We start from the raw sequence: 26,840 nt of genomic DNA, 5'->3' as shown, positions 1-26,840 counted from the left end.
GGCACGCTCAGGGTCGGGGGGGCACGCTCAGGGTCGGGGGGATGCTCAGGGTCGGGGGGCACGCTCAGGGTCGGGGGATGCTCAGGGTCGGCGGGGCACGCTCAGGGTCGGCGGGGCACGCTCAGGGTCGGGGGGGATGCTCAGGGTCGGGGGGCACGCTCAGGGTCGGGGGATGCTCAGGGTCGGCGGGGCACGCTCAGGGTCGGGGGGATGCTCAGGGTCGGGGGGGATGCTCAGGGTCGGCGGGGCACGCTCAGGGTCGGGGGGGCACGCTCAGGGTCGGCGGGGCACGCTCAGGGTCGGGGGGGATGCTCAGGGTCGGCGGGGCACGCTCAGGGTCGGCGGGGCACGCTCAGGGTCGGGGGGGATGCTCAGGGTCGGGGGGGATGCTCAGGGTCGGCGGGGCACGCTCAGGGTCGGCGGGGCACGCTCAGGGTCGGGGGGGATGCTCAGGGTCGGCGGGGCACGCTCAGGGTCGGCGGGGCACGCTCAGGGTCGGCGGGGCACGCTCAGGGTCGGGGGGGCACGCTCAGGGTCGGGGGGATGCTCAGGGTCGGTGGGGCACGCTCAGGGTCGGGGGATGCTCAGGGTCGGGGGGATGCTCAGGGTCGGTGGGGCACGCTCAGGGTCGGGGGGGCACGCTCAGGGTCGGGGGGATGCTCAGGGTCGGCGGGGCACGCTCAGGGTCGGGGGGGCACGCTCAGGGTCGGCGGGGCACGCTCAGGGTCGGGGGGGCACGCTCAGGGTCGGGGGGGCACGCTCAGGGTCGGGGGATGCTCAGGGTCGGGGGGATGCTCAGGGTCGGTGGGGCACGCTCAGGGTCGGGGGGATGCTCAGGGTCGGTGGGGCACGCTCAGGGTCGGCGGGGCACGCTCAGGGTCGGGGGGGATGCTCAGGGTCGGGGGGGCACGCTCAGGGTCGGGGGGGATGCTCAGGGTCGGGGGGGCACGCTCAGGGTCGGCGGGGCACGCTCAGGGTCGGGGGGGCACGCTCAGGGTCGGCGGGGCACGCTCAGGCGCTCGGCTGCAAAGGGGAATGGGCGCCCGTGTCGTCTGGGCTCGTAACCGGGGCATCTGGGAGGCCGTTCAGAATGGGGGCTTTGTTCCTGCTGCGGGATGGGAGCCGCCAGCGCCTCTCCCCTCCCTGCCCCCACTTCCTTGCAGGGCGAGGCTCAGACGTGCAGGCCGGCTCTTTGAAAAGCGTTTTTGTTTTCTTCCCCTGCCAGAGCCCGAGGGGGGAGCCCAGGGCCCAGCCCGACAGTGCGGAGGCTACTGTGGGGGAGGGGGAAGGGGAGGAAACCCGTCCCTGTGCTGAGGGGATGTGGTTGCAGGGGAAGGAGAAGCTGCTGCTGTTACTGTTTAGTTGAATGGCCGAGGGAGAGATCAGGGCCTGCCGATTCAGTTGTCCAGCACTGAACACTCAGGCCGTGTCCAGACTCGGGTTTTTTCGGGAAAAGTAGCCTTTTCCTGAAAAAACTTCCCCTGCGTCCAGACTCAAGCCGCGTTCTTTCAAAATAATTTTGAAAGAACGCGGCTTTTCTTTCGATGGCGGTAAACCTCGTTTCACGAGGAAGAACGCCTTCCTTCGAAAGTTCCTCTTTCGAAGGAAGGCGTTCTTCAATGTAAAGAGGCTGTCTTCGAAAGAGAGCATCCAGACTCGCTGGGTGCTCTCTTTCGAAAAAGCGGATTTTTCTTTCGAAAGATCCGCCTGCAGTCTAGACACGATCTTTCGAAAGATGCTCTTTCGAAAGATGCTTTCGAAAGAGCATCTTTCGAAAGAAGCCTGCAGTCTAGACATAGCCTCAGGGGCCCAGTCTTGCCTGGGACCTCCAGGCCCTGCTGTAATGCACATGAATAGCCAGAACCCGCCAGCGGATAGCGCTTGGCAGGCATTGCTGTGGAGAGGAAGGGGCTGCATTGGCCATGGCTAGAAGGATTATGTCCGGGAGGCTCTCCCTGCGCAGGCGTGCCCTTGAAAGTAAAGCTGGTCTAGTGGTTAGAGCGCTAGAAGAATTGGAGTTGATTCCTGCCCTGCCACCGACTTTCTGGGTGACCCGACGCAAATCACTTAGCCGGCCTGACCTCACTGGGGTGATGGGAGAATAAACGCAGCAGAGATAGTGGGGGCTCCAGGTAACGAGACCCTGGTAGAGAGAAGTGTCCCGCATTGTCAGCCAGTGACTGCAGAAATTTCCGTTTGCAGCCCAGAACACTGGCTGGGGATATTTCTCTGTGATCTGGGGGTGCCTGGATTTCACCTCACTGCCCCCGCCGGGGCTGGATAGCAGGAATTGCACTGCTCTTTCTTTGCCAAGGATCCCCGGTAGGGCCAGTCAGCATCCTTGCGGTTCGCTGCCTCTGCCGGGCCATCCCTGAGAGTCTGGGTTTTGCTCTGGAGCGACTTGCTTGGCAGTGAGGCTCTAGCAGCCGCTACAGGAAGTAGTGGGAACAGCAGCTGCTCAGCAGGCTGTGTGTTGTTCATAGCCTCCATCCTGCAGCCTGGGGTCAATTCTCTGCCACTGACTTCCTGAGAGACCGTGGGCAAGTCACTTAGCCTTGCTGTGACTGCACCTCAGTTCCCCAGCTGTACCATAGAGATAACAGCCCTCCCTGTCCTGCCCCTAGTGCATGAAAGATTATGAGCTGCTCAGGCGTTAGAGTGAGGGTCACCATGCAAGTTGCCTTAGGCAGGATATCCTGAGCAGGTGCCTGCTCTCTTGTGAGCACAGTCCTGCGTTTGATTCCTGAGGGCACCTAGGCCTCTCTGCATTCATCTTAGCCCCTGAGGCGCCTCTGTTGTTGCATGTCGATTCGTCTGCGCGGGGGACAGTAGTTGGGCTGTTTTCTTTTAATAATAAATCCCAAACCTGTAAATGTCCTTCTTCCCCCTGCAGATTGCTCAGGGGTTCTGACGTCAGGCCGGAGAGCCGGCTGTGAATTGCTCAGCACTGACGCCGGCTGGTTGAGTGGCATGAAGGCTATGCCCATCTCCCGCCTCCCTTTGGGTCCGCCTCTTGCCCCAGCCTTTGTCCTCGATTCCCCTCCCCCTTCCATTTACTTGACCACCACCAACGGGCACGTGTGGCCAGCCTGTGCAGATGGATGGGGGCAGCAACTGGGCATGGGAACTAACACTATCTCTGTGGCAGGCCTCTTCCCCCGCTCTGCCTGGGACCTCAGGGCAGCTGGGGGTGTCTGGGGAAACGGGCTGCTAAGGATTCGGGCTCCGTGCCCATGCAAGGCAAAGAGGGAGGGCAGGCCACGCCTTTGGTAGCTGCTGGCTGCAAACGGAGGTGGGCAGCGCTGGGTGTGGGCACAGGGCTTCACCCGTTCGAGGCAGATGGTCTGAGCTGTTATGCTTCTAAGAAGCACACGGGATCCTTCTAGGGAGAAAAGACACTGATGTTATGTTCACCAGTTCACGATTTGTGTCCAACCAAAGACTGATTACGGGCAGAGGAGCCGGGCTCTATCGGCCAGACCGATGCTCCAGTCTTCGGCAGGACGTCCCCCCAAATTATGGCAAATCAGCTTTTTTGAATAGCAGTTTTTAAAATTGGTATTAGTATGTTTTGCATTATTATGCTGTTTTTTGACAGATGTTTGTTATTTTTGGGTGGATTTTTTGTTTTGTTTTGCCATGCTAAGCTGGTTTGGATTACAAATATTTTGTCCCAGTTAGTAAATGCTTGCCTTTTCCCTTAGTGCCCGGGGTTGTCAATCTGCCCTCTTTTGATATGCAGTAATTTTTGGTGCCTTTTGTCAGTTGTTGGTTTTTTCCCTAGCATTTGGTGTGATTATGACCTTTACATCTATTTTTTTATACATTTTTTATTTTTATACATATAATGCAATAGCAAAAAAATTTTTCAAAACCAGTCCTTTTTGCTGTACTATATTACAATATTTACTTTAAAACTAAAAACAAAATAATAGCCGTACAAATCTAAATTTATTTTTACTTTAAAATAATGTAGCAAAATATACAACACAAAACATATTAAAACTTAAATACATAAAATATTTTCTATCTATCTATCTATTACTACAAATAATTTTTTTTCTACTACAGGGTGAGCCAGCCCCAGGGCCTGGGAACCCTCACAACAAGCTGTTTGGTCCCCATCAGTGCTGGCTGGGGGTCATTTAGCTCGGCAGAAGAGGCTCCTGATTTTAGATCCCCTCCTTTAGATCCGTGTTAACTTTGAACAAGGACACTGTCCGTCCCCCTGCCAGGGCCTGTTTGACCTGCCGTGTGGCCTAGGGGATAGAGCACAGGGCCAGGACAGAAGAGCCGGATTCTATTCTCACCTTTGCCACCGGCCAGCTGGGTGACCTTGAGCAAGTGGCATCCCCCTTCTCTGCCTCGGTTTCCCCATCTGTGCAGTGGTGGGAATGGTGCCGTGCCCCTTCGCAAAGCGCTTTGACAGCCGCTGATAAAAGGTGCCGCCTGTTGTATATTAACTACACACCTTTGGGAAACCAGCTCCCTGTCTCTTTTGGGTGTCAAAATGCTCTCGCTGGATTGTGTCCTGCCCCCTAGACAGCCTCCCTCCCCCCACGGCAACCCTAACCAGCTTTGTCTCTGGCTTTTCCCCAGGCGGCCGATGCTGGCGATACAACGGGTCCTCCCTGGAGGAGGGATTCCCCCAGAAGTGCAGCACCAGCAACCTCCCTCGCCACCCTGACGCGGCCCTCTACTTCCAGCAGCTCCGCCACCTGGTGCTCTTCAAGGGCCCCAAGTACTACGTGGTGCGCGAGGAGGCGCTGCAGGTGGAGCCCTACTACCCCAGGAGCCTGAGGGACTGGCACGGGGTCCCGGCCGGGGTGAACGGTGCCCTGACGCAGCAGGACGGCTTCGTGTACTTCTTCCGGGACGACCAGTATTGGAAGTTTGACCAGGCCAAGCTGCAGGTGGTGGCGACTGGGAAATGGGCCGCCCAGCTGCCGTGGATTGGCTGCTGGGGCAGGAATTCCAGTCAGACTTCTTTCTGATCTCCCCCAGGATGGACATAACCACGGGCCATGCCGTGCCTTCCCCCTCCCCTCACCGCTGCCACGGGGACGGACAAGGGCGCAGTCCGGCCCTGACCATGGCATCGAAAAGATGGGGTCTGCTCCTCATCTCCTGCCCTGCTCTTTAGGGGGAGGGGTTTTATTCCGATACACGGTTTGCTCCCCACATCAGTCCTTTGCCCACGTACCTCTTGTCTGTGACCTACTGGAACGCCCGTCCCTGGGTCCATGCTAATGACTGCCGCAAGCAAGCAGGGATAACCCCAGTCTTGAGGTAAACAGCGGGCAGAGCTCTCCGGCCTGGTGCCCGCATAAACGGGCTGACGTGGGCACCTCCCTGAGGAGAATGCTCTGGGGAAACCAGCTTTCTAATTCAATTCCATCTCCACTTGCAATCTGTCAAGGCTGGCTAATCCCAGAACTACCACCCCCATGTGACAAGGTTGAGATGGCTGGGATTTTAAAAATATTTGGAGGGTGTTTTTTTGGTCCAAAAATGCTAATATTGCCCCCCCACAAAAATAAAAACTTTTAGGAGGGAAAGACACACCCTGCAAAATCCAACCCTGTTGATTTTTTCTATGGATTTTTGGCGTGTGTTTTGGTCATGTTGTTTTTAATGGTATTGTTACTGGGTATTTTTTTGTATCAAAACTGACATTGACATTTTTTTAGCAAAATCTGGGTTGTTCACCAGACCATTTACTGGAAAGAAAGGAGAGATGGAAAATTTAACATTATCCGTTAAAACAAGCAAACCAAGGAGAAAAGGGCCCATGCGGGGCTTGTGGAACGTAATTGCCAAATGATTGGTGAATTCAGATTTATTTCAAAAATTTTCCAGGAGCTCTGAACTTGCTGTGTTCATTGGGTGTCAAGTGAGATCAGTTCTAATCATCCCCTGAGCCAGATCCCGAGCTTAGTGTAGGCAAAATGTAGCTGAGGGACGCTGAAGACGTTGTACATTACAGCGGGTTAGACTGGCCTCTGTTTGCAGGCAGCTACATCCCACTGATACATCAGCCCAGATGTGTGGACTAAGGGGAGGGTCAAGGGAAGGAAGCAGAGACCCCCACTGATGGGGGAGGGGCTTGATGTGGACTGTAGAGCCATGAGAGTATCCTGTACTGTAAGCAGAAAACACTGTACACGCCTATTAAAACCCTGTGAAATGGCCTCAATTTGTACTTCTGAATTAGCCGGGAGCATCTGAAAAGGAGCATGTCCCGGGGCAATGGGGGAAGTTTCATTCCTGGAAGCCAAAATCAAAACTGAGGAATAGACAAAAGGGGGTAAATCTGCACGAATTTGGGGGCAAGGAGGAGTTGGATTATACCAAGGTGGGAGGGGTTGTAAGTGCTTTGGAAGGTAGTCATAATACAAAACGATCTGGACAAACTAGAGAAATGATCTGAGGTAAATAGGATGACGTTTAATAAGGACGAATGCAAAGTGCTCCACTTAGGGAGGAACAATCAGTTTCACACAGACAGAATGAGAAGTGACTGTCTAGGAAGAGCTGATGAAAGGGATCTAGGGGTCGTAGTGGACCACAAGCTAAATATGAGTCGACAGCGTGACGCTGTTGCAAAAAAAGCAAACCTGATTCTGAGCTGCATGAACAGAAGTGTGGTGAGCAGGACATGAGAAGTCATTCTTCCGCTCTACTCTGCGCTGATTAGGCCTCAACTGGAGTCTTGTGTCCAGTTCTGGGTGCCACGTTTCAGGAAAGATGTGGAGAAACTGGACAGGGTCCAGAGACGAGCAAATGATTAGAGGTCTAGAAGTCATGAGCTCTGCGAGGAGGCTGAAGGGGGGTCATAATAGCAGCTTTCAAGTACCTAAAAGGGTGTTACAAGGAGGAGGGAGAAAAAATGTTCTCCTTGGCCTCTGAGGATAGGTCAAGAAGCAATGGGCTTAAATTGTAGCCAGGAAGGTTTAGGTTGGACGTTTGGAAAAAAATTCCTAATTTCAGGGTGGTTAAACGCTGGAATAAATTGCTGAGGAAGATTGTAGAATCTCCATCATGCCATCTCGGGGTCCGGTGGCCAACCTTGGCCTCCTGAGCCCAATCATGCCCCCTGGGGCTCTATCTGCCAACCTCGATCTCCAGAGACCGAACACACCCCCTGGGCTGGTAGAGTGCCCTCTGAGTTTGATTTAGTGGGTCTTTACTAAACCTGCTAAATCCAACTCTGGAAGATCAACCACATCAGTATCCATTTTCCACTTAGTGAAGACATGGCCTCAGGTAGGCTGCATGTTGCAAGCAGCCATGTCTAGACGATAGAGAAGCTCGATGGTGTGGCAGTTGTTCTGGCGTTTGATTTAGTGGGTCTAATAAAAACCTGCTAAATCAAACGGTGAGTTTGCCCCTGTCGACCCTGGAACTCCTACTCTTCGCGAGCAATAAGGGAAGTGGATGGGGGCGTTTCTTCTGTCAACCTCTCTCTGTGAGAATGGCGCTGAAGATGGGTTTGAAGTACGTCGACTCCAGCTACGTTTTGACATAGCTGGAATTGTGTACCTTAAACCGATCTTCGGCGGTAGTGTAGACTTCTAGGACAGACTAATCCCTCAATCAAATTAGTCGAGGTGGCTCTGGGGATCTTGCCCTTAGCTCTCAACATTGCCAACTCTCCCAACATGATGATTCTCCTTAAAGCCCCTGTTCCTGGAGTCCTGTGATTTTTGTGAAAAATTCAGCTTTCATTGAAAAACAAGTGCAAGTGCCCAGCCTTCCTCGCTGCAGGAGAACCGGACAGCAGGGAACTCTAAAAGCCCTACCCCTTCTGCACTTGGCCCCACCCTGTCTGCAGTTGGCTCTACCCCACCCAGAATGCAAATAGAAGGAATCCCATGATTTTCATGCCAGTCTCAAGATTTTTTTGGGGGGGATGGGGGTGGACAGGTGTGTGGGTTTCTTTTGAATGTTGGGGGTTGGCCTTGCTTAGCTGCCAGCCTGGGTGTGGAAAGGGCTGACTTTGGCACCAGCTACAGACATGCGGGTTTGGGCCAAAAGACGAGGAATCGCTGTGTTCACAATACAGTCACAAAGTGGGTTATGATCCGGGAAGGGGACAGCGTTTCCTTCTGAACTGATTGTTGCAGCTTCTCGTCTGCAGATGTCAACTTCAGCTTTGGTTTTTCTAATTGCAGTTGACACAGTGTCGTGTGTTCAGGATATTAGATATGGGAGGAGCCAGTAAACACCAAAGATCTCTAACTTTATTATACACAGAAAAGTAAAGGAAAGAAATGCAGAGTTACATAAATTCATTCCAATGAATGGGATAGGTAGCACAGACAATATAATAACACCTACAGCTAGGACAGTACAAAAGATATTTAACTTTATAGATATAAGCAGATATGTACTTATTGCTATAAATCACACAGTTCCACAATTAGCAACTTACAGTTGTCGGATGGAAGGTCGTGGCGTCTTTCTTTCCCCGCCCATAGAGGTGTCCACAATGCGTTTGCCAGTAGGAACAAGCACCAACTTCTTAATAGCAGTGAGTAAGGTAGTGGGGACCGCTTACCTCATCCCTTCCACCGATTATGTGTTCTACACCTATATTTATACTCGACTAATTATCTCTACCAATCGATTACGTATTGTTTAAGGCACCTATTATGCTCATATTTGGCGTACATTCTGCCACACAGGCTATTGCTAAAACTATATGCACAATTAACAGTTTCATGGCTGTACGCTGTAATTTTTGCTTATCAGAACAAAAGTACCAGTACAAGGCTGCTTGTCCTGTGTGGTTTTGACTGGTCTTGCTGTACCAAGCTTAATCTGCATTGTTATGCAAAACAATTCCTGACTTTCCCAGCTCCCTTATTAACCCCCGCCTTGCCTGTGTTCTTTGGGCGCCCCAGATGTGAACTAGGCCTGGGGTTTGCTTTTCAGGGGTCTGCACAGTAGTCGAGGCAGACATTAATGTTGAGGCAGGGCCGTCCAGGCTTCCCTGCACACGGCAACCAATCAGGCAGATTTTTCAAGGGCACTTTCCCCCATGTCTGCCCACCTGCTTAGCTGCCTCCCCCCAGGCCCTGCCATGAAGAGCTGGTTTAACGCTGCACAGCGGTCCAGACTGGTGTGCATCTGAGGAGCATTAGAGGCCATACGGGCCTGATCCTGCCTTGGCATGCAACCTTCAGGGGGATGCAAGGGCCTTACCTCACCAGAGCAGGCCCCTACTGAGCAAGGATTGAGTCCAGCATTGGGCCTTGTTCATTTCTTTTCCCTCCAGAGCTGAACTAGAGAGCGTGGGGGAAAGTGCCGTCCCTAGCTGCAGTGCACAGGGGACCCCCAGTTCTGTCTGGGGATGAGATGGCGAGACACAGGCCTTCCAAGAGCAGGAGGGGGCAAGAGGTCAATTGCCCCTGGGCCTGGCAATTCCTCTGTCTGCTGCTGCCACCATAGCAACAGATGTGGCCGGAGTGCAGGGCCCTTTACATTGCTATGGGAAGGCCATGCCACGCACTCTGGCCAGTGCTAAGAGCTTGCAGGGGGATGCTCCAGGCAGCGCTGAGGGCTGCCTTACCCCTTTGGCCCCACCCCTTCTGCATTTGGCTCCACCCCCTCTGCACTTGGCTCCACCCCTTCCAAGAGCATAGAGCTGCCTCCCCATCTTGCCAAGGGCCTGCAGAGACTGTTGGCTCCACTGGGGAGATGCAACAGGGCCGTCCTTATGCTTCAGCACCTGCACCCTCTATCCTGCAGCATTGGGGGGGGGGGGGGGTCGTTCCATGGGGAGGAGGTGCTCAGGGCTGTGAGGGGCAGGAGCAGGAGGCTGGCAGGGGAGCAGCGGACCAAGCAGCACAGCCAACCAGAGCTGCAGGCCGGGGGATTGGAGCCTCTGTGGTGGCCAGTGTAGCCCGTGGCTGGCGGTGGCCTGAGGCACATGCAGCATTGTGCACGATTACATTTGGGGCGCCTTAGAGGGTGATGCATCAAATTTAGTGGGTGCCCTACGGGGCTGTGCATGCTGCATATGCCTAGGGTCGGCCCTGAGACATGTTTTCAACCACTTCCTGGCCTGTGGCCACGCTGGCCTGGAGTCCCCCTTCCCCTTTTGGAAGTGGCGAAAGAAGGGTCGTTTGCTCATGTTCAATTTTCTTCCTGTGGGCTCACGCCGGGGGGGCTCTGTGCTCGCTGCCGATTGACACACAGGGATGTTGGGGGGGCACAGGTCACAAAGTGCAGCACCGTGGGGAAGGTGTCACGATCCCCACGGAGGGCAGGATTTTTGCTGGGGGGGGCCTGAGGTGGATGGGGTGGGACTGAGGCTAGCAAGAGTTTGGGTTGGGAGACAGCCTTTGTGAGACAGAGCGAAGGAGTGTGTGGCTCAGAGACAGGACCGTGTGTGTGGCCATGTGTCAGTGGCTGTGTGTGGCACAGAGATGGCGTGGCCCAGACTGGGTGTGTGTGGCAGTGACACAGAATGTGTGGGTTGGCTGCTGCTGGGTAAGTTTCTGAGAGAAGCCACGTGCTGTGTCTCTAAGACAGGGAACGCTGTCCTGCCCTATGTAAATATGCACACACTGCTAACCAGCTAGCTGGGCCGGAAAGAAATGCTTGTAGGGCTGGATCCAGCCACTGGGCTGGATTTTGCCAACCCCTGCCCTAGCCTCACCTCCAAGACCTCCACCAGCTGCCCAGGGATAGAGGGGAAATAGATAGGGGAAAATTCCAGGTTTATGAGCAGGTTGGGAAAGAATTTCTTCAGAGAAGAGAGGCGGGGGAAAACGCTGAGCATGTTAATCGTAAAGGAAGGTAGCTCCCCTGACATAGGGGAAATCAGACGTGGAACTGATAATGAGAGGGCATGTTCCTGGAGGCAGCCTGGGTTTGCCTCATTTGATGACGGACAAGCAGGATCCTAGGTGGGGTTGGAACTAGGCCAAAGTCAAGCTATAGTCAATGCTGATGCCTCATCTCCATCCAAGGATGGCAGAGTGCCGGATGCCTCCTCACATCTGAGCCCTACAATGTGCCCCAAGCCCATGAAGTAAGTAGGTATCACTAGGCATAGTCAGCAAATGGAGAAATGGTATGCAAAGGTAAGATGACATGACCAAGGTCATGCAGCTGCTCTGTGGCAGAACCCAAACCTTTGCACTAACCACTAAACAATACTTCCTCTTCCCTGGTCTCATGGCCAGAGGCAGGATGTATATGATGGGAAAGGGTGCTGATCCCAGCCCTGATTGGTGCCTGAGGGATTCTGATAATGGACCACACCCCTACTGTGTGAGGTGCTGTGCAAACGCAAGCCACTGCCAGACTCTGAAATGCTTCTAAGAGAGGAAGGATCCATGCTTGGAGGGGGTATCGTTCGGGAAGAGTCTTGCCCCCATCAGTGGCTCTGTGAGTGTATCTATGACCTCATGGGCAGGCTGTGCTGTTGACCTCCATGCATTTCCAGCGGTCTCGTGGTAAACATGCTGATCCTTTTTCAGAGATGAGCTGAGCTCCAATGGTGTTAACGGCGCCAACCCAATTAGTGGAACTTGCAGTTGCTCGCCAGTCACTTGCTTGTACAGTTGCCTATTCCTCTGCCCGGGAGTGTGGCTAGGGCGTTGTACTTAGAAAACAAGGGCTCTAGACTCGCGTCTCAGCTCAAGGCAGAATGGGGTCTTGCTAACTCAGAGCTGAAAGGCTGCTGGGTTATACAGGTGGCACCGCTATAAACCGGAGCTCTCTGGTCCAGCAACATCCATGGTCCACAAGGATGTTCCAGGATCAAAGAGTCCCATTGCGCTGTGGGGGTAGGGGGCCAGGAAGCCGGTGTGATGCAAGGGGGGGGTGCAGCTCAGCTGGGCTGTGGGGAGAAGGGGGCACAGGAGCTGGCATATGGCTCAGCTGGGCTGCGGGGGGGCAGCAGCTGACATGCGACTCAGCTGGACTTCAGGGGGTCTGGGAGCCAGCACATGGCTTAGCTGGACTGTGGGGGGAGCCAGGAACCTGGTGGGGGGCAGGACTGAGGAGATGCTGGCAACAGGAGAGCCAGAAATGACTTCCCCTGGTCCGGCAAAATCCCTCATCTGGGACCAGTCATGTTGGGAGGGTGCCGGACTAGGGAGATCCAACCTGTATAAGGTCTTCTCTACACGGAGAAAATATTTCAGAACATGACCTTCCACTACAACTAACGTGGAAATACCCCAGCGAAAGGTGCCTCCACAGGCTTTGTTTTTGCTGGCTCTTGGCACTTTCCTAAGACAGAACGCTGTGTGTTTTCCAAAGACCTCTGCTGCTTTTTGGGGAGGCACCCTCTGGACCGTGCAATGCTCTGCGCTTAGGCGTTGTGCGTTTGGGATGGTTTCTCACAGCTGTGCAGCATCTGCAGCTGTCCACATCTCCACGTGTAAAACCATCTCAAGACCAAACCGGGTGGAATGTTCCGTGCAGCTGCTGAGGACTATGAGGAAGATGGTTTGGACAAAATACCTCAGGTCACCCATCCATTGTAATGTCACATTCTGCTGGCTCTGTATCGCTTAGTTTGGTGGATGTATCATTTTTGTACATAAAGTTAGAAATGTTGGGGTAGGGAATGGGTTAAGCTTTTAAATGTGCAAATGCCAGCCATCAAGGGAGTGTCCAGTGTTCTGACAACCTTGATCTTTGGGTGATCAACTTAATTCCCTGTAAGCAGCCTGCTTTTGGCTCTTACGTTTGAGCAGGGATTGTGCCTGGAAAAACATGTGACCAAACCAATTGAAATCAAGAAAGATCCAGAGAAACTGGAGAAGGTCCAGAGAAGAGCAACAAAAATGATTAAAAGTCTAGAGAACATGAGCGATGAAGGAAGACAGAAAGAATTGGGCTTGTTTAGTTTGGAATAGAGAAGACTGAGAGGGGACATGATAGCAGTTTTCAAGTATCTAGAAGGATGTTACAAGGAAGAGGGAGAAAAATTGTTCTCGTTGGCCTCTGAGGACAGGACGAAGGCAAGGGGCTTAAATTGCAGCCAGGAAGGTTTAGGTTGGATGTTAGGAAAAACTTCTTACCTGTCAGGGTGGTTAAACACTGGAATAAGTTGCCTAGGGAGGTTATGGAATCTCCATCACTGGAGATATTTAAGAGCAGGTTGGACAGACACCTGTCAGGGATGGTCTAGATGGTGCTTGGTCCTGCCGTGAGGGCAGGGGACTGGACTCAATGACCTCTCGAGGTCCCTTCCAGTTCTATGATTCTACGACACTGGTATACTAGTTTAACCAGGTCATTTTTCATGAGGAGGGTGGGGATCCAGCAGACTGCGACACTAAATGTGGTAGGTGACATAAGCTATTTTGTCCAAAGCATTTTCAAGTTATGCATTTTGGTGTCCATAAGACAATTTCATACAGCATGGGGGGAGGGTCCAGCACAATGTTCAGTCCCTTTTTTCCCATCCAGTCATTCACAATAATGCCTTGGAGGCTAAAATGGACATCTCTTCCTGAGCTGAAATACCGTTTCCCTCTTGCATGTCCTGATTATGGTAGGGTCCTGCAAGAGCGCTGGGCGATGTGCACTGGCTTGTTATTATCGGGCTGCTCAGGGGCACTGGTTTGTTATTGTAGGGTCGATCCCCAGCAATAAGTGAATCATGGGAGCTGGCTCGAATGGAAAAGCAGAAATGTGGATTCTTTAATGAAGTCTAAGACGTAGCAGGGAAAATCAAAGGAACAGCTTCCCCTACCCTCCCTTCTGGGATAGGGCAGAACAAATACCCACAGGACACCTGCTATTAGCAACACCCTCGCTGACCATACTGAAATCCTTCCAACATAGCTCCTTTTTCTGGAGCTCCTTTTCACGCAATACAGAAAGCTGCAAACCACTAGGCCTCCCTGCCTCAGAGCCTGCCTTACAATGGGTCTTTTCTCCTCTATAGCCTTGCTTCTTGGGGTATGTCAGGCATGCAGCATTCCCGAGCCTGCAGGGATATTTGAGATTCTTGGGCCACTCAGACCTCCTTCTCCTGTGTGAGGTTGGCTGGCAGGGCACAATTTGGTGTCAAGTCACAAACTCCTTGCACGCTTGCTCTTGGGGGTTGGGAGTGGGATTACACTGACACAACCAAGGGATGTGAGCCTAAGCTGATGGCCCGATTTATAATATATGTAGGGTGTTTGAACAAACAATCCAAACTAGACATGCTAATATCCTGCAAGCCTTTGTTACAGGGCAGGAAAGTAAGTGTCTGAGGAAGTATTCATGTTCTCCGTGTTGCCAACATTCACAATTAATGATGTTTTTAACCCCCTCCCTCCTTCCCAGCTCCTGGACTCATGTCTTTGTAGAAGAAAGTCAGAAGAAATGAAAAGAAATTAAGGTTCTTGTCCTTGTGGTGATAAAGAAAATCTTTAAGCTGGGAAGCAAGTACATCCTAGAAGCTCAAACACCAAAAGGCAAACAAAAAGAACCCAATGGCTGTGTCTACATTGGCACGATCTTGCGCCAAAGCGGCCGCTTTTGTGCAAAAATATGCTGCCTGTCTACACTGGCGGGGAGTTCTTGCACAAGAACACTGACAGTCTAATGTGTGAAATCAGTGCTTCTTGCGCTAGAGCTACGATGCTCCCACTCCGGAATAAGCCCTCTTGAGCAACTGTTCTTGCGCAAGAGGCCAGTGTAGACAGGCAACATGAATTTCTTCCACAAGAAAGCCCGATGGTTCAAATGGCCATCAGAGCTTTCTTGTGCAAGAGAACACTGACATGGATGCTCTTGTGCAAAGGCACATGCTAGTGTAGACTCTCTCTTGTGCAAATACTTTAACGCAAGAACTCTTGTGTTAAAGAGTATTTGTGCAAGATCATGCTAATGTAGATGTAGCCGATATGTATTATTTTCAAAAATCTCTTGCCAGTTTTCATGCTGCCCCCATTGGCCAGGAACAGCAATCTGCAGCCAACAGTGAGTACTGGTACCTGCAGCTGTGTAGGTAAATATAGAGGCAGCGGCCCACAAGGGGCCAACCCTGGCAAATAGTCCTAGGGCTGAGTAAATGCAGCATGGTGGTAGAATGTGCCTCTGGCCGCTTAAAGGCACGTTTTTACAGTTTATTGGCTAGGTTAGACGTCAGTGAAAGCAATATTCCCATTGTTGTTGCTGCTTGCTGTGTGCTGCATAATATCTGTGAACATAAGTGGGGGGGGGGAAAGTTTCTAGTGGGGTGGGGAGTTGTGGGAGATCACCTAGCAGCCAGATACCAGGGCAAGAAGAACCACACATCCAGGTGCACTGCACAACAGAGAGGCTTTGAAAACTAGTGTCATGAACGACCAGACAATGATGTGACAGTTATGTATGTTGCTCTTACCAAGATTCCCCTTACTGCACATGTATTGGCCCGTCCCGATAAATGCATCCCGTTATTCTTAGTCACAGCCCTTTTTTACCATTCTGAATAATCCCTTTGCATCCTTGGCATTTTGTACACGCTACACTTACTGGGACGGTCTCTGCCTCCAGTTGCAAAGTGTCTGTCACATTTTGAGGCTGGTAGTGCCATGTGTAGAACAACCTCACTATCATGTGTAGTACTCAGATGCCAGCATGGAAGAGGAGGTGATGGTCATATTGGCCTGCGCAGAGGCGGCCTGTCCATATAGGAGAACTAGGCGGTTGCCTACAGCCCCAAGTTAAATGGGGCGCCAAATGGTGGCACAATATCATTGAGGGGTTTGGAGGTGGGGGCGCCGATTGCACGGTTTGTCTAGGGCGCCAGTTGCTAGCAGCTAGTCTAGGGCCACCCCTGTGCCTGTGGTGTGTAAGAAAGCCCCCTCGCTATTGCTTTTCTCTTCCTTTGTGGGGCCTGGCAAGAGGAGAACGGGTTGGAAAATATTTGGGTTTATTGGAGGGTTTTTGGATGGAATGTTTTGACTTCTTGTCAAAAAACCAAAAAGCCCCAACTGACATTTTTTTAAATGTTTGACAACAGAACTTGACTCATTTTTGGCTGAAAATGCTGCAAACCAACCCCCCCTTTTTTTCTCATCAAAGCCTGTTTGATGAAAAAAAAATTGTGGGCTTGGCTCAAAATGTTCCGATATTTTGCTTTCGCTACATCACATAGAATTGTTTGGAGTCACAACAGATGCGTTCTGTGGAAATGTGTGTTTAATTGAAAAAACGTCCTACTGAAAAATCACTACTGGCCACATGTGGGTTCTGGAAGAGCACATGGGACAGGTAGGTAAGTGGTAGACGCAGCCCTTCACCCTTTTTTAGGAGCAAGGACCAGTGAAAGCTGATGCCAAAGTAGTTTCTGCCTGTCTGCAGTCAGGTGATTTGTGGGGGAACAAAGACAAGTTTTTACCATTGCGACTTCATTCTCTCTTTATTTCTTCATCTTCTGCTCCCCCTGAAGCAACAGTCAGGTTGATGGAATCTGGAATAAGGGACAATTGCACATTATGAATGGGGGGTGGAGTATTTTGACAGCCTGTATGATAAATGCTATGGCTTTCAAACTCTTCTCAGAGGGGTAGCCGTGTTATTCTGTTACTTTAAAAAGAAAGAGCAGTCCAGTGGCACCTTAGAGACTAACACATTTATTAGGTCATGAGCTTTCATGGATAAAACCCACCTCATCAGATGAGTTGGAGTGGAAATACAGAATCCAGGGTATATCTAACAGCAAAAGTAGTTACCTGTCAATGGTAGGACCCGTGTTAATGGAGCTAAGTCAGGCTGGATGTGTCTCACTCGTCGTGTGTGATGTGGAAATGCGAATATCAAATTTACTGACTGCTATTCTTACCTACATACAGAACTCATCATGTGATCCATACAGTCGACTCTGAAGATACAACCAGATCTGCTTCAATCCCACAGATAGGGTATGTCTACACTACCCTCCTAGTTCGAACTAGGAGGGTAATGTATGCATACCGCACTTGCTAATGAAGCCTGGGATTTGAATTTCCCGGGCTTCATTAGCATAAGCGGGGAGCCGCCATTTTTAAATGCCCGCTGCTTCGAACCCCGTGCAGCGCAGCTACACGGGGCTCGAACTAGGTAGTTCGGACTAGGGTGCCTATTCCGAACTACCGGTACACCTCGTTTCACGAGGAGTAACGGTAGTTCGGAATAGGAACCTAGTCCGAACTACCTAGTTCGAGCCCCGTGTAGCCGCGCTGCACGGGGTTCGAAGCAGCGGGGATTTAAAAATGGCGGCTCCCCGCTTATGCTAATGAAGCCCGGGAAATTCAAATCCCGGGCTTCATTAGCAAGTGCGGTATGCATACATTACCCCGCTAGTTCGAACTAGCGGGGTAGTGTAGACATACCCATAGAGACAAACACCTATAAGCTCTGTATCAGGCTTCCCCACCTGGGGAAGTGAGGAAACAGATAGACAGAGCCAGACGGGTACCCAGAAGTCACCTACTTCAAGAAAAACCCAACAAAGTAAATAACAGATCACCACTGGTCATCACCCTCAACTTAAATCCCTCCAGTGCATCATTGACAATCTACAATCTCTCCTAGAAAATGGTCCCTCACTCTCACAAGACTTGGGGAATAGGCCAGTCCTCACCTACAGACAGCCCCCTAACTTGAAGCATATACTTACCAGCAGCCACACACCACACAACCTGGATAGTCTCTGGGCCAAAGGATAAATGGACACAAATCAGACATCAGGAATGGTAACACACATAAACTTGTAGGAGAACATTTTAACCTCCCTAAACATTCAATAATGGACTTGAAAGCAGCCATCCTTCTCCAAAAGAAATCTATCCCCAATTACAGAGGGAGACAGCTGAACTGGAGTCCATTTATAAGTTCACCACTATCAGCTTAGGCTTGAATAAAGATTTTAATGAGTTAACGCACTACAAAAGCAACTTTCCCGCGTTTGATATTCACATTTTCACATCACACACTATGGCTGTGTCTAGACAGCAACCCTTTTGCGGAAAAGGGATGCAGATTAGACACAGCGCAATTGCAAATGAAGCGGGGATTTAAATCTCCCCCACTTCATTTGCATGAACATGGCCGCTGCTTTTTTCCGGCTTGGGGCTTTGCTGGCAAAAAGCACCAGTCTAGACGGGGGTCTTTCGGAAAATAAAGCCTTTTCCGAAAGATCCCTTATTCCTGATTTTAAGAGCCTATGAGTGACACACATCCAGCCTGACTTAATTAGCTTCATTAACACTGGGCCTACCATTGATGGGTAACTTCTCTTGCTGCTAGATATCCCCTGGATTCTGTAATATCCAGTCCAACTCATCTGATGAAGTGAGTTTTACTCACAAAGCTCAATAAATGTGTTAGTCTCTACAGTGCTACAGGACTCCTAAGTATCAGAGGGGTAGCCGTGTTAGTCTGAATCTGCAAAAGCGACGAGGTGCCACAGGACTCCTCGTCATTGTTCTTAATCTCTTCTCAGTATTTGGTTGTCAATGCGCTTAACAATCTTTTTCTCATAATACCCCATCTCCTTTGGCCTCTGCCCTAGATGCTGCTCCCTGTCGCAATGCCGGTGCCAACAGCCAATCATCTTGGAAATCTCTTGTGTTCCTGTGCAACATAGGACCAACACCTCAGTATTGCTGGTACTTCGCATGCAGGCTGAGCACCCTACGGGCCCTGGAGAGATAGCTGGCTAAGGCTCTGCCATTTGAGAGATGCCAGGCTTCTGGGAAGGACTCAGCTGCAAGAGGAAACCAGGTGGCTGAAAGACCCCAGGGCTCTGGGGCTGTATGGAAGAGACAGGCTGGTTTTGAGGTAAGGAGGCCACGGGGAAGGGTGTGCAATTCACACTGAGTTTCACAGCCGTGGCACGTGGAAGCTGGTTTGGTTCCACTCGTTTGGGGGCAAAGGGAGGGGAAGCGTAGGGAAGGGTAAGAGATGGAGATCTACTTTGAGATAGGGGTAAAGGGGAAGCAGAGAGATCCCCTTTTGAAGGCCCTGACATATGTATGGCTAACGCTGGGGCCATGCCGGCAGTATAGGAAGTAGCTTGGAGCCCATGCACCTGGCTTGCCAAGCAGTGGTTCAACCTGTCGGTTCTTTGTTCAGCCCACCTGTACTCCGAATGGGGCTGGTGAGACCCGAGCCCCTGCCCTCTGGCTCCTCCTGGCCATGGCCCAGGATGCAGTGCTCTATGAAACCCTGGTTGTAGTGTAACACCTCACACTTCCTGCAGAACAGGATCTCGCACTCAGGACACATGTTGCCTGGAAGCCTCTTCCTGTCCAGGAGGCAACAAATAGGTTCCTGCTGAGATCTCTTCCTAGGAGGGAAACGGGAGATGAGACTTAGGCCGGGTCTACACTTGCCCTGAGATTGGTGCTCGAGGGATCGATCTTCCGGGGTTTGATTTAGCAGGTCTAGTAAAGACCTGCTAAATCAACTGCTGATGGTGCCCCCGTCGACCTCTGTACCCTACGGGGTCACGAGGAATAAGGGAAGTTGACGGGAGAGTTTCTCCTGTCACCATCCCACAGTGAGGAGGCCGCAGAAATCCAACTCAAGGCACATCGACTCGAGCTATGCTAGTCTTATAGCTGGAGTTGTGTATCTTAACTCAACTTACTCGCATAGCACAGACCTGGCCAATGCCATCATGGCTTCTGCTCTGCAGTGAGTCACTCTGCCCAGGGTGAAACTGATTCTAGCAGCTGACCAAGTGTGTCTCATGTGGCAAGTTTCAGTCCTCAATTTCAAGGTAACAAATGACACTTTTTTTTTAAGCCAAAACTGCTGGATTTTTTAATGCAAATTGACTGGCGAGTTTTCTGATTGCTAATAAAGTTCATGCTACAAGCTCACATTAAAACCTCCTATAGCTGCTGACCCACAAGGAAGAAATGTCTCCTTTGGCACAACCAGTCAGGTGCTTTATAGGCGTGACACCTTCCCTTGAAGCATCAGGTGGTAGACACTTGGGGCCAGGGTACTAGAGTAGGTAGGGACAGATCAATGGTCTAATCCAGGGGTGGGTGACTTAATTAATTTTGGTTCGGGCCAGCTCCACCACAGAAGGGGTGGGGCCTGTGGTGGAAGGGGCGGGGCTGAGGACTAGCCTCCCCCCAGAGTTGTCTGGGGCTGGAGGCTTTGAATTAAAAACACAGCAATGGGCTCGTGGCTCCCGTCCACACTGCTACTGCATGGCCAGGCAGCTGCCGGGGGTTGCTATGGCTATTTAAAGGGCTTGTGAGGCCGGCCCCTGCCAGAATAGTGTTGCAACTGGGACTCATTTAAATAGGATCCTGTTCCCTGAGTCAATGCCTGGAAATTTGGTGGAACGGGCAGCAGGATAGAAATAGTAAGCGACCAGATGCAATCCACAGGCTGGATCAAAGTGTTTGGCAGGCTGGATCGGGCCCCCGGGCCGCATCTTGCCCAGCCCTGGTCCTATCAATCCAGCAGGAAACTATCTGGGCCAGGGTCTGGCCACTCTGGCATGTCTCATGTTCCTCGGACAGGGCTTTGAGTTCACATTCTGATCTGCTTGCTAAAGTCTTACCACCTGACCCAGGCAAGATCTGATGGCAAGATGCCTGCTCTGATGTCTTCAGAATTTGTTTCACTGGGCTCTTTAGGAAGCAAGGGAGAGCCTGGCAGTGTCCAGCAGCAAAGCCGGTCTGCTGAGGAAGGGACACCACTGATGAGCTGGGAAGGGACCACTGCCCTGCGTTCCTCCTCAGGAAGAATAGAAGCCCAGGGGGCATGGGAGTGAAGTGGGAGAAGAACAAGGGGACTGGATGTGGACCATAGACTTAAAAGCTGGAAGGGGCCATTGTGCTGATCTTGTCTGACCTCCTGTTTGTTAAACGGTCCCAGTGGTTAATTGCCTGAGTTCGTCTGCCCTCTCACTTCAGCTTCCAGCCAGTGGATGCTGTTAGACCCCTCTCTGCTGCACTGAAGAGCCCGTTATTAAAGTTCTTTTTCCCATGCAATGGTCCCTGCAAGCTGAGTGCTTGGGTGGCCACCCAGGAGAAATTCAAATGCTGCCCTGCTGATTAGCAGAGCACCCACAACACCCACAGCTGGCAACAGGTGTTTCTATTGGTGGTGCACATCTGCACATGACTCAGTGCACAGAACAAAATTTATTCTGCATGTTGATGAAAAAAATTAGAGGGAGCATTGTTCCCATGTAGCTACTAAAAGACCAGTGAGCCTTTGACTTTCTCTTTGTTAAGCTACATGAATTGAGCCCTTGGAGCCTCTCCCTACTGGACATGGTTGCTAATCATTCTTGTGGCTCTTCTCTGACCCCTCTCCAAATTATCAACCACCTCCTTGAACTGTGGATGCCAGAACCGGACACAGTATTCCAGCAGCGAGTGCACCATTGCTGCTCTGGAATACAGCTAGGACTTGGATTTTGGTGGACTGATTCTTTCTGCTGACATTTTGGGAGGCCAAAATGAAGCAGTGGGTTCCAGAGGAGATCGCTTTCATGAGGACTTTTCTTTTGTTCTTTCTTGAGATGTTGTTTTCTATAAAATAACTAATATGGGCGGAAATTATAGTGTTGCTCTTTATATTTGTTACTCACATAACACCGGGAGGTTTTTGGGCTCAGATCTGCAGGTTGCCTGTTTCATCTCTAGGTCACCATTTTCAATCCTGTTCATGTTAGCAACGATTAAACATCATTCCTAAGTGACGAGTGTGAAATGGGCTACATGAAATGAGTTATTGCCAGCCTCAGGATGGCTGGTAGGATATAATTATCCATAGCATGAAAACTATCCACCATGGTATTCCAAAGGAATAAGAACTCAGCAACATTTTTTGGCCAACATTTTCTTTGCAGTTTTGGGACACTTGAAACACTATCAATCTGGGTCACATCTGTCACATAGTTTCAGTTAAAATACAGAAAAAAGGGGAAAACATTCCCTCCAAATGAAACCATTTCATTTTGACTGTTTTGAGCAAAAACAAGTTGATTTTTAATGCAAAAATGCCCTTTACATTTTTTTACTGAACTATACATTTTAACAACTTTTTTTTTTTAAATCCCTCAAATAAAATACAATTAATTTTTGGGGTTGCTCTGAAAAAACATGTTTTCCAATTATTCTGGTTCAGCTATTGTACTGAAAAAACAGTTATTTGCACAGTTCTAGTTCACCCAGAGAGAAACCCCCTAACATTTCAGAGACCTGGCATTGTTAGCGATTGGTCTGTGGAGAGGCCAAAAATGGCGGGGAGGTGAAGCAAACAGAATTACTCCCGTTCTCTCGTGAGGTAACTAATCACTGTAGCGCAGCCTAGGCAGGACTGATGGCCCAGGGGGTGGGACGCTTACACTGCTAGTGCATAGGAGATGGGGAAAGAGGGCTTCAGCCTCCAGGGAATTTAGGAAGGAAATGGTGGCAGGTGGGAGTGACCCTCCTGGTTCTCTTGAGGACTTGGCGGGACACTCCCCAAGCTGTCCGTGCCATCATCTCCCACACCACAGGCGTCGTGAACACGGGAGCACTGCTTCTCTCTCCCCGGGTCAGTCCCCCTCTGCGGAGCACAGCCTGGGAATCCCCTTGTGCGCGTACCTGTCTGCCTGCGTGTTCAGCCCCAAGAAGAGGGAGAAGGGGGAGAGCCAGTCCCAGAGCCAGGTCTCCTCTGTTTTGTTCTGCTCAGGGACCTGCTCGGAGCTTGACATCTGAGGAGACAAGGGCGAGTAGGAGACCGTGTTCTCTTCCTCCGTGTCCTCGTCCGCCCCTTCCAGCTGCTCAGCCTCCTCCCCTGCTGCCTCCGTCTTATCCTCCTCCTCCGCTTTTCTCCACCACGACATTGTACGCTGTGGAAATGGGGGGGGGGCAAAAGCTGCTCTACCTCAGCGATGGGCGACCAAGACTGTGAGTGAGCTGCAGGAGGGGCCCTCCCTCATCTCAGGGGGGCCACAAGATTCCAGTGGTGGGCAGCCTGCGGCCTACTGGGTTTCCACCTGCGGCCTGCGCATCCCCTCTCTGCCCCCTTTCCCACAGCTCTCGTGCACTGGGGCACTGGAGCCCCGTACTAACCCACCCACCGGGGTGGGGGAAGAGGCCTGACATTTCAAAGGCCACTAGAATCCAGCCACACGCCACCTCAGTCGCTCAAGCCAGGGGCGTCTGGACTTGGCATGGGCCTTATCTGGGCTCTGCCCAACATGTGCCAGGCTCTGAGCAGCATGCCAATGCTGGGAGCACTGTCTGGGGCTGGCCAAGCAAGGCAGGGAGCACTGAGTGATCAAACCGGTGTCCGGAGTCGCCCCAGGGCATGGGCAAGGGGACCTCAGGAATTGACCCTTCTCGCCAAGCACACGGCAATGCCGTACTCCAGAGGGGGCACTGAACGTCAGGAGGGTGCAACTTCATTTCTTGCAGCGTTTGCCTTGTGTCGTTGCAACGAGAGGGCCAGGAAGTAGGAAACACCCCAGAGAGAACCTGACACGGTTCATTGTTTGAAACCAAACTCCTTTCGGCACCACTGCTGAGCCCAGGGACAATGCCACCGAGTATTAGGGATATAAGTGACTAGTCGACTAGTCAACTATCCAATAAGCATATGTTTATCGGATAGGCGACTCGACTAGCCTCTTCCCCCACCTTGTTGGCTCTATCTGAGAGAGGTAACAAGAGAAGGAGCAGGAGCAAGTGCTGGGGGGAGCCAGCTTAAAAGCCGGGTCCCCCAGCGCTGTCTCTGGGGGAGGAGGGGAACAGGGATGCAGCGGAACGCTGCTTGAGTCCCCCGCCGGTCCCGTGCTCCCCATGGTGCTTCCGCCTTTGAAATGTAGCAAGCGCCGGCAGGGCTCCTGCGACATTTCAAAGGCGGAGGTGCCCTTAGCGACTAACCAAACGGTCAATGCAATTTGCATCAACTATTCAATTAGTTGATTAATCTAATTTAAATTTAACATCTTTGCTGAGTGTCCCTGCCTACCGAGATCACCACCAGGGGTTGGCTCCAAGAGGAATGGAGCGTGTGGCTGGGACTGTATGGTGGCATCGCCTGGGAAGCAGGGCACCCGTCGCAGTGATCCACGAGGGGCCTTCCAGGCCTGTGTTCCTGTGAACGCCATCATGGCTGAAGCAGAGGCTGCCTGTGCCCGTGAATCAAGCAGCCCCGGAGTCCTCTCTGAGGTAACACTCACAGGGAATGATACAGACTTTTGTCCAACTATTGGGCACAGGGCCAGCCCACAACATATTGGCACCTGAAGTGGGGAGCTCAAATGACGCCCCCCCCCCCCACACATACCCCCTCGCTTGGGCCAAAACTTTGAAAGGTCTCACTTCTGCCTTCTTCCGGTTCTACTCCTCTCATGGTACCGCTCTGCTACCTACCTATGCACCAGCAGCAGACACAATTTTCTACAGTCTGGGTCCTAGTAGTGTCCCCCTCCCCATCCCACACAGTCTGGCACCCAGGGGCGGCCCATGAGCCTAGGCAAACTAGGCAGTTGCCTAGGGCGCCACCGGCCTGAGCGCCCGATGATGACGTCACGGCCATTGATGGCCGTGCAGGCAGGGGTGCCGATCGCGCCTTCCGCCTGGCACTTGAGGCGGTCGCCTCAGTTTGCCTCATGGTAAGGCCAGCCCTGAATGGGCAGGACAAAAGGATATTAGACAGTCTGTCACCTGGGCCCGCCTCAGTTTACACCGTGGCGACGGAGGGGTGGAAGGGACTTCCAGAGGTCACCTAGTCCAGCCCCTCCATGTGAGGCAGAATTCAATATCACAAGCCCCCACTGGCTGCCTTCCTACTCACTCAGCTTTGATGGCTTTAATTCCACCCGGAGGTTACATTTCAAGGGATTTCAGGAGAAAGCCTCTTAGCTGAGTCTCACCACCTCTCACCTCAAAGCCACCGTCACCTCCCTGCCCACCAGCCGGCTGGGACACGGCTCATTGTGACACCTTTGGGATTCTCCAGGTAGGTTCTAGGCACATGCCAGGGAAGTGACCCGCCAGGGCTAATCTTATGTGGCAGGCCTTGCTGCTTTGGAAACCAGCCAGAGTGGATCTCAGCGGAAGCAGTAGGCCATGAATATGTGTCCACCCACTCAGGCTTATTCCCAGTGCTTGGGACCTCATCTGTCTTCGGTCAGGGAAAAGGGCCTTACATCAACACATCATCTTCTCGCAATGTCCTCTGACACAAGAGCCCCACAGGAGAGGGGTAGCCCTAGCCCAACCGGTTTTGTTGCTGCCCAAAATGCCCCAGTCACTCATGTAAACCTCTGCACATGGTGATGGATGACCCCATGGTTTGGGGAGGCAAACCTCACCCTCCATCCCTGTCCACAGGAGCCTACTGTCTTCTCCTCCCACTTGCTCCCTCCCTGCCCCAGGGTAGCACCACCAGCCTCCTCTGGCCCTAGAGTTGCTGAGAGCCAGCTAGCTGCAACCTCCCCTGACCCCAGAACTCGGGAAAGTCAGCAGGTGGCCGGCCCACAGCCTGTCCCAGCTCTGAAGAGCTGGCTAGCAGGCATGACACAGAGCTGAGTCACCCGCACCCCTGACCTGCAAGGCAGCCAAGCTGCCAGCCCTGGGCCAGATTGGCCCTAGTGCTGGGAAAGACAGGCAGCACAGCTCCCGACATGTCTGCCTCTGGCATCACAACAGCTGACAGGGGGAGTGGGTGTAAGGGACTCCAGAGGGGCATGGGTGGGGCTAGTTGTCAGTTTGGGAAGGCATTGCCCTCCCCTGCCTCTAATACCCACTGCCCTGGCCTCTCAAGAGGTGTCCAGTTTCATCCAGGCATGCAGGAGCCCATTGCTGCAACGACAGGCGTAATGCCAGCAGGCAGAACCGAACCTGGGCCCGCTGGAGTTTAGGGCATAAGCCTCTCCAGCCTGAGCTACAAGCTAGCTGATGCTCAGCAAAGGCTGCAGAGCAGACTCATTCTCTTTCTGAGCGTGGCAGGCCTGTAGGTTACACAGGCGGGGCCGGGAATGACGGGGCTGCCATGTTTGTAGCAGTGCTGTTCCGAGAGGCACGAGGCGTGGCAAAGATGTGGCTACTCTTGGGGTCTGATAGCAAAAGGGCTGCTCCTCCATAGAAGCTTTGCTGTGGGCACAGGGGATGGCCCGTCAGCTCCGGATGTGCAGCAGTGGTACTCTGGGGCCATGAGGCAGGTGTTGTGACCATGTGGCGTGGCCTCATAATGTGCATGTTTTGTCCTAGGAACAAAGGCATCGAAATGTGGCATCTCTCCTGCTTGTGCCCAGTCGGCTTCTGATGCTACAGACGGTTACCCAGCCCCGGATGAGGCCAGACCCTGCAGTGCCTGGTTTCTAAAGGCGCTGGGTCAGATCCTCAGCTGATGGGAATGGACACAGCTCTGTTGACTCTAGTGGAGCCATGTGGCTTACCGCTGCTGAGAATCTGGCGCTCTGGTTTTCAGATGTGGCCAAGGGCCAACTTTTAGCCTCAATGACAACTATCCACTTTGACAAACTTCAGCAGGTGTCATGTTACTGGATTTTGAGGGGAGCAGCCAGGTCGCTGCTGCACCCATAGGTGGGGGTGTTGGCCCCAGAAAATGGTATAAAAGGGGGCCATGTGGGATGTTGAATAGAAGCTTGCTGTCTGCTGATCCTGTGTACGCTATTTGTGTGATTGTGTGATGTCTGTGTGTGTAGTTAGGAATCTGTAATCTGTGTGGAGACTGAATATTTCTCTGCATGTGGTTGAGCATTGGGCAGAGCCCGGCCTATGGACATGCTAATCAGCAAGGCCCTGTGGGACAATGGCACTCAATGGGCCAAGGACACACCTAAAGAATGAGTGGTGACTCATACCTAAGGCCTACCAGCAGGAAACACAGGAATAAGGTGGACCAGGTGACCTGCT

The 26,840-nt window shown here is 52.1% G+C and overlaps 2 protein-coding genes across 3 annotated transcripts in view; one reads left to right on the top strand and one right to left on the bottom strand.

Annotated features, from left to right (window-relative positions):
* Positions 1–6,191, top strand: part of MMP28 (matrix metallopeptidase 28) — a 39,782-nt gene extending 33,591 nt beyond the window's left edge. For both annotated transcript variants that reach the window (XM_075904928.1, XM_075904929.1), the window contains exon 8: positions 4,600–6,191. In XM_075904928.1, coding sequence (XP_075761043.1) covers positions 4,600–4,994 — 395 coding nt within the window. In that variant the 3' untranslated portion in view covers positions 4,995–6,191. The remainder of the gene's footprint in view (positions 1–4,599) is intronic.
* Positions 6,192–16,283: 10,092 nt separating this feature from the next.
* Positions 16,284–24,900, bottom strand: C21H17orf50 (chromosome 21 C17orf50 homolog). Its single transcript, XM_075904927.1, has 4 exons — positions 24,754–24,900; positions 22,554–22,801; positions 19,071–19,279; positions 16,284–16,420 (listed from the first exon to the last, which is right to left on the bottom strand). Exons 2-4 carry the CDS (start codon positions 22,793–22,795, stop codon positions 16,359–16,361), a joined length of 513 nt encoding a protein of 170 aa, XP_075761042.1. The 5' UTR covers positions 22,796–22,801; positions 24,754–24,900; the 3' UTR covers positions 16,284–16,358.
* Between the last annotated feature and the right edge of the window lie 1,940 nt (positions 24,901–26,840).

The sequence above is a fragment of the Pelodiscus sinensis genome, chromosome 21, assembly GCF_049634645.1.
Source record: "Pelodiscus sinensis isolate JC-2024 chromosome 21, ASM4963464v1, whole genome shotgun sequence".
Classification (NCBI taxonomy): domain Eukaryota; kingdom Metazoa; phylum Chordata; order Testudines; family Trionychidae; genus Pelodiscus; species Pelodiscus sinensis.
The sequence above is the reverse complement of the archived record's forward strand: the minus strand, read 5'-3'. Positions and strand labels throughout refer to the sequence as shown.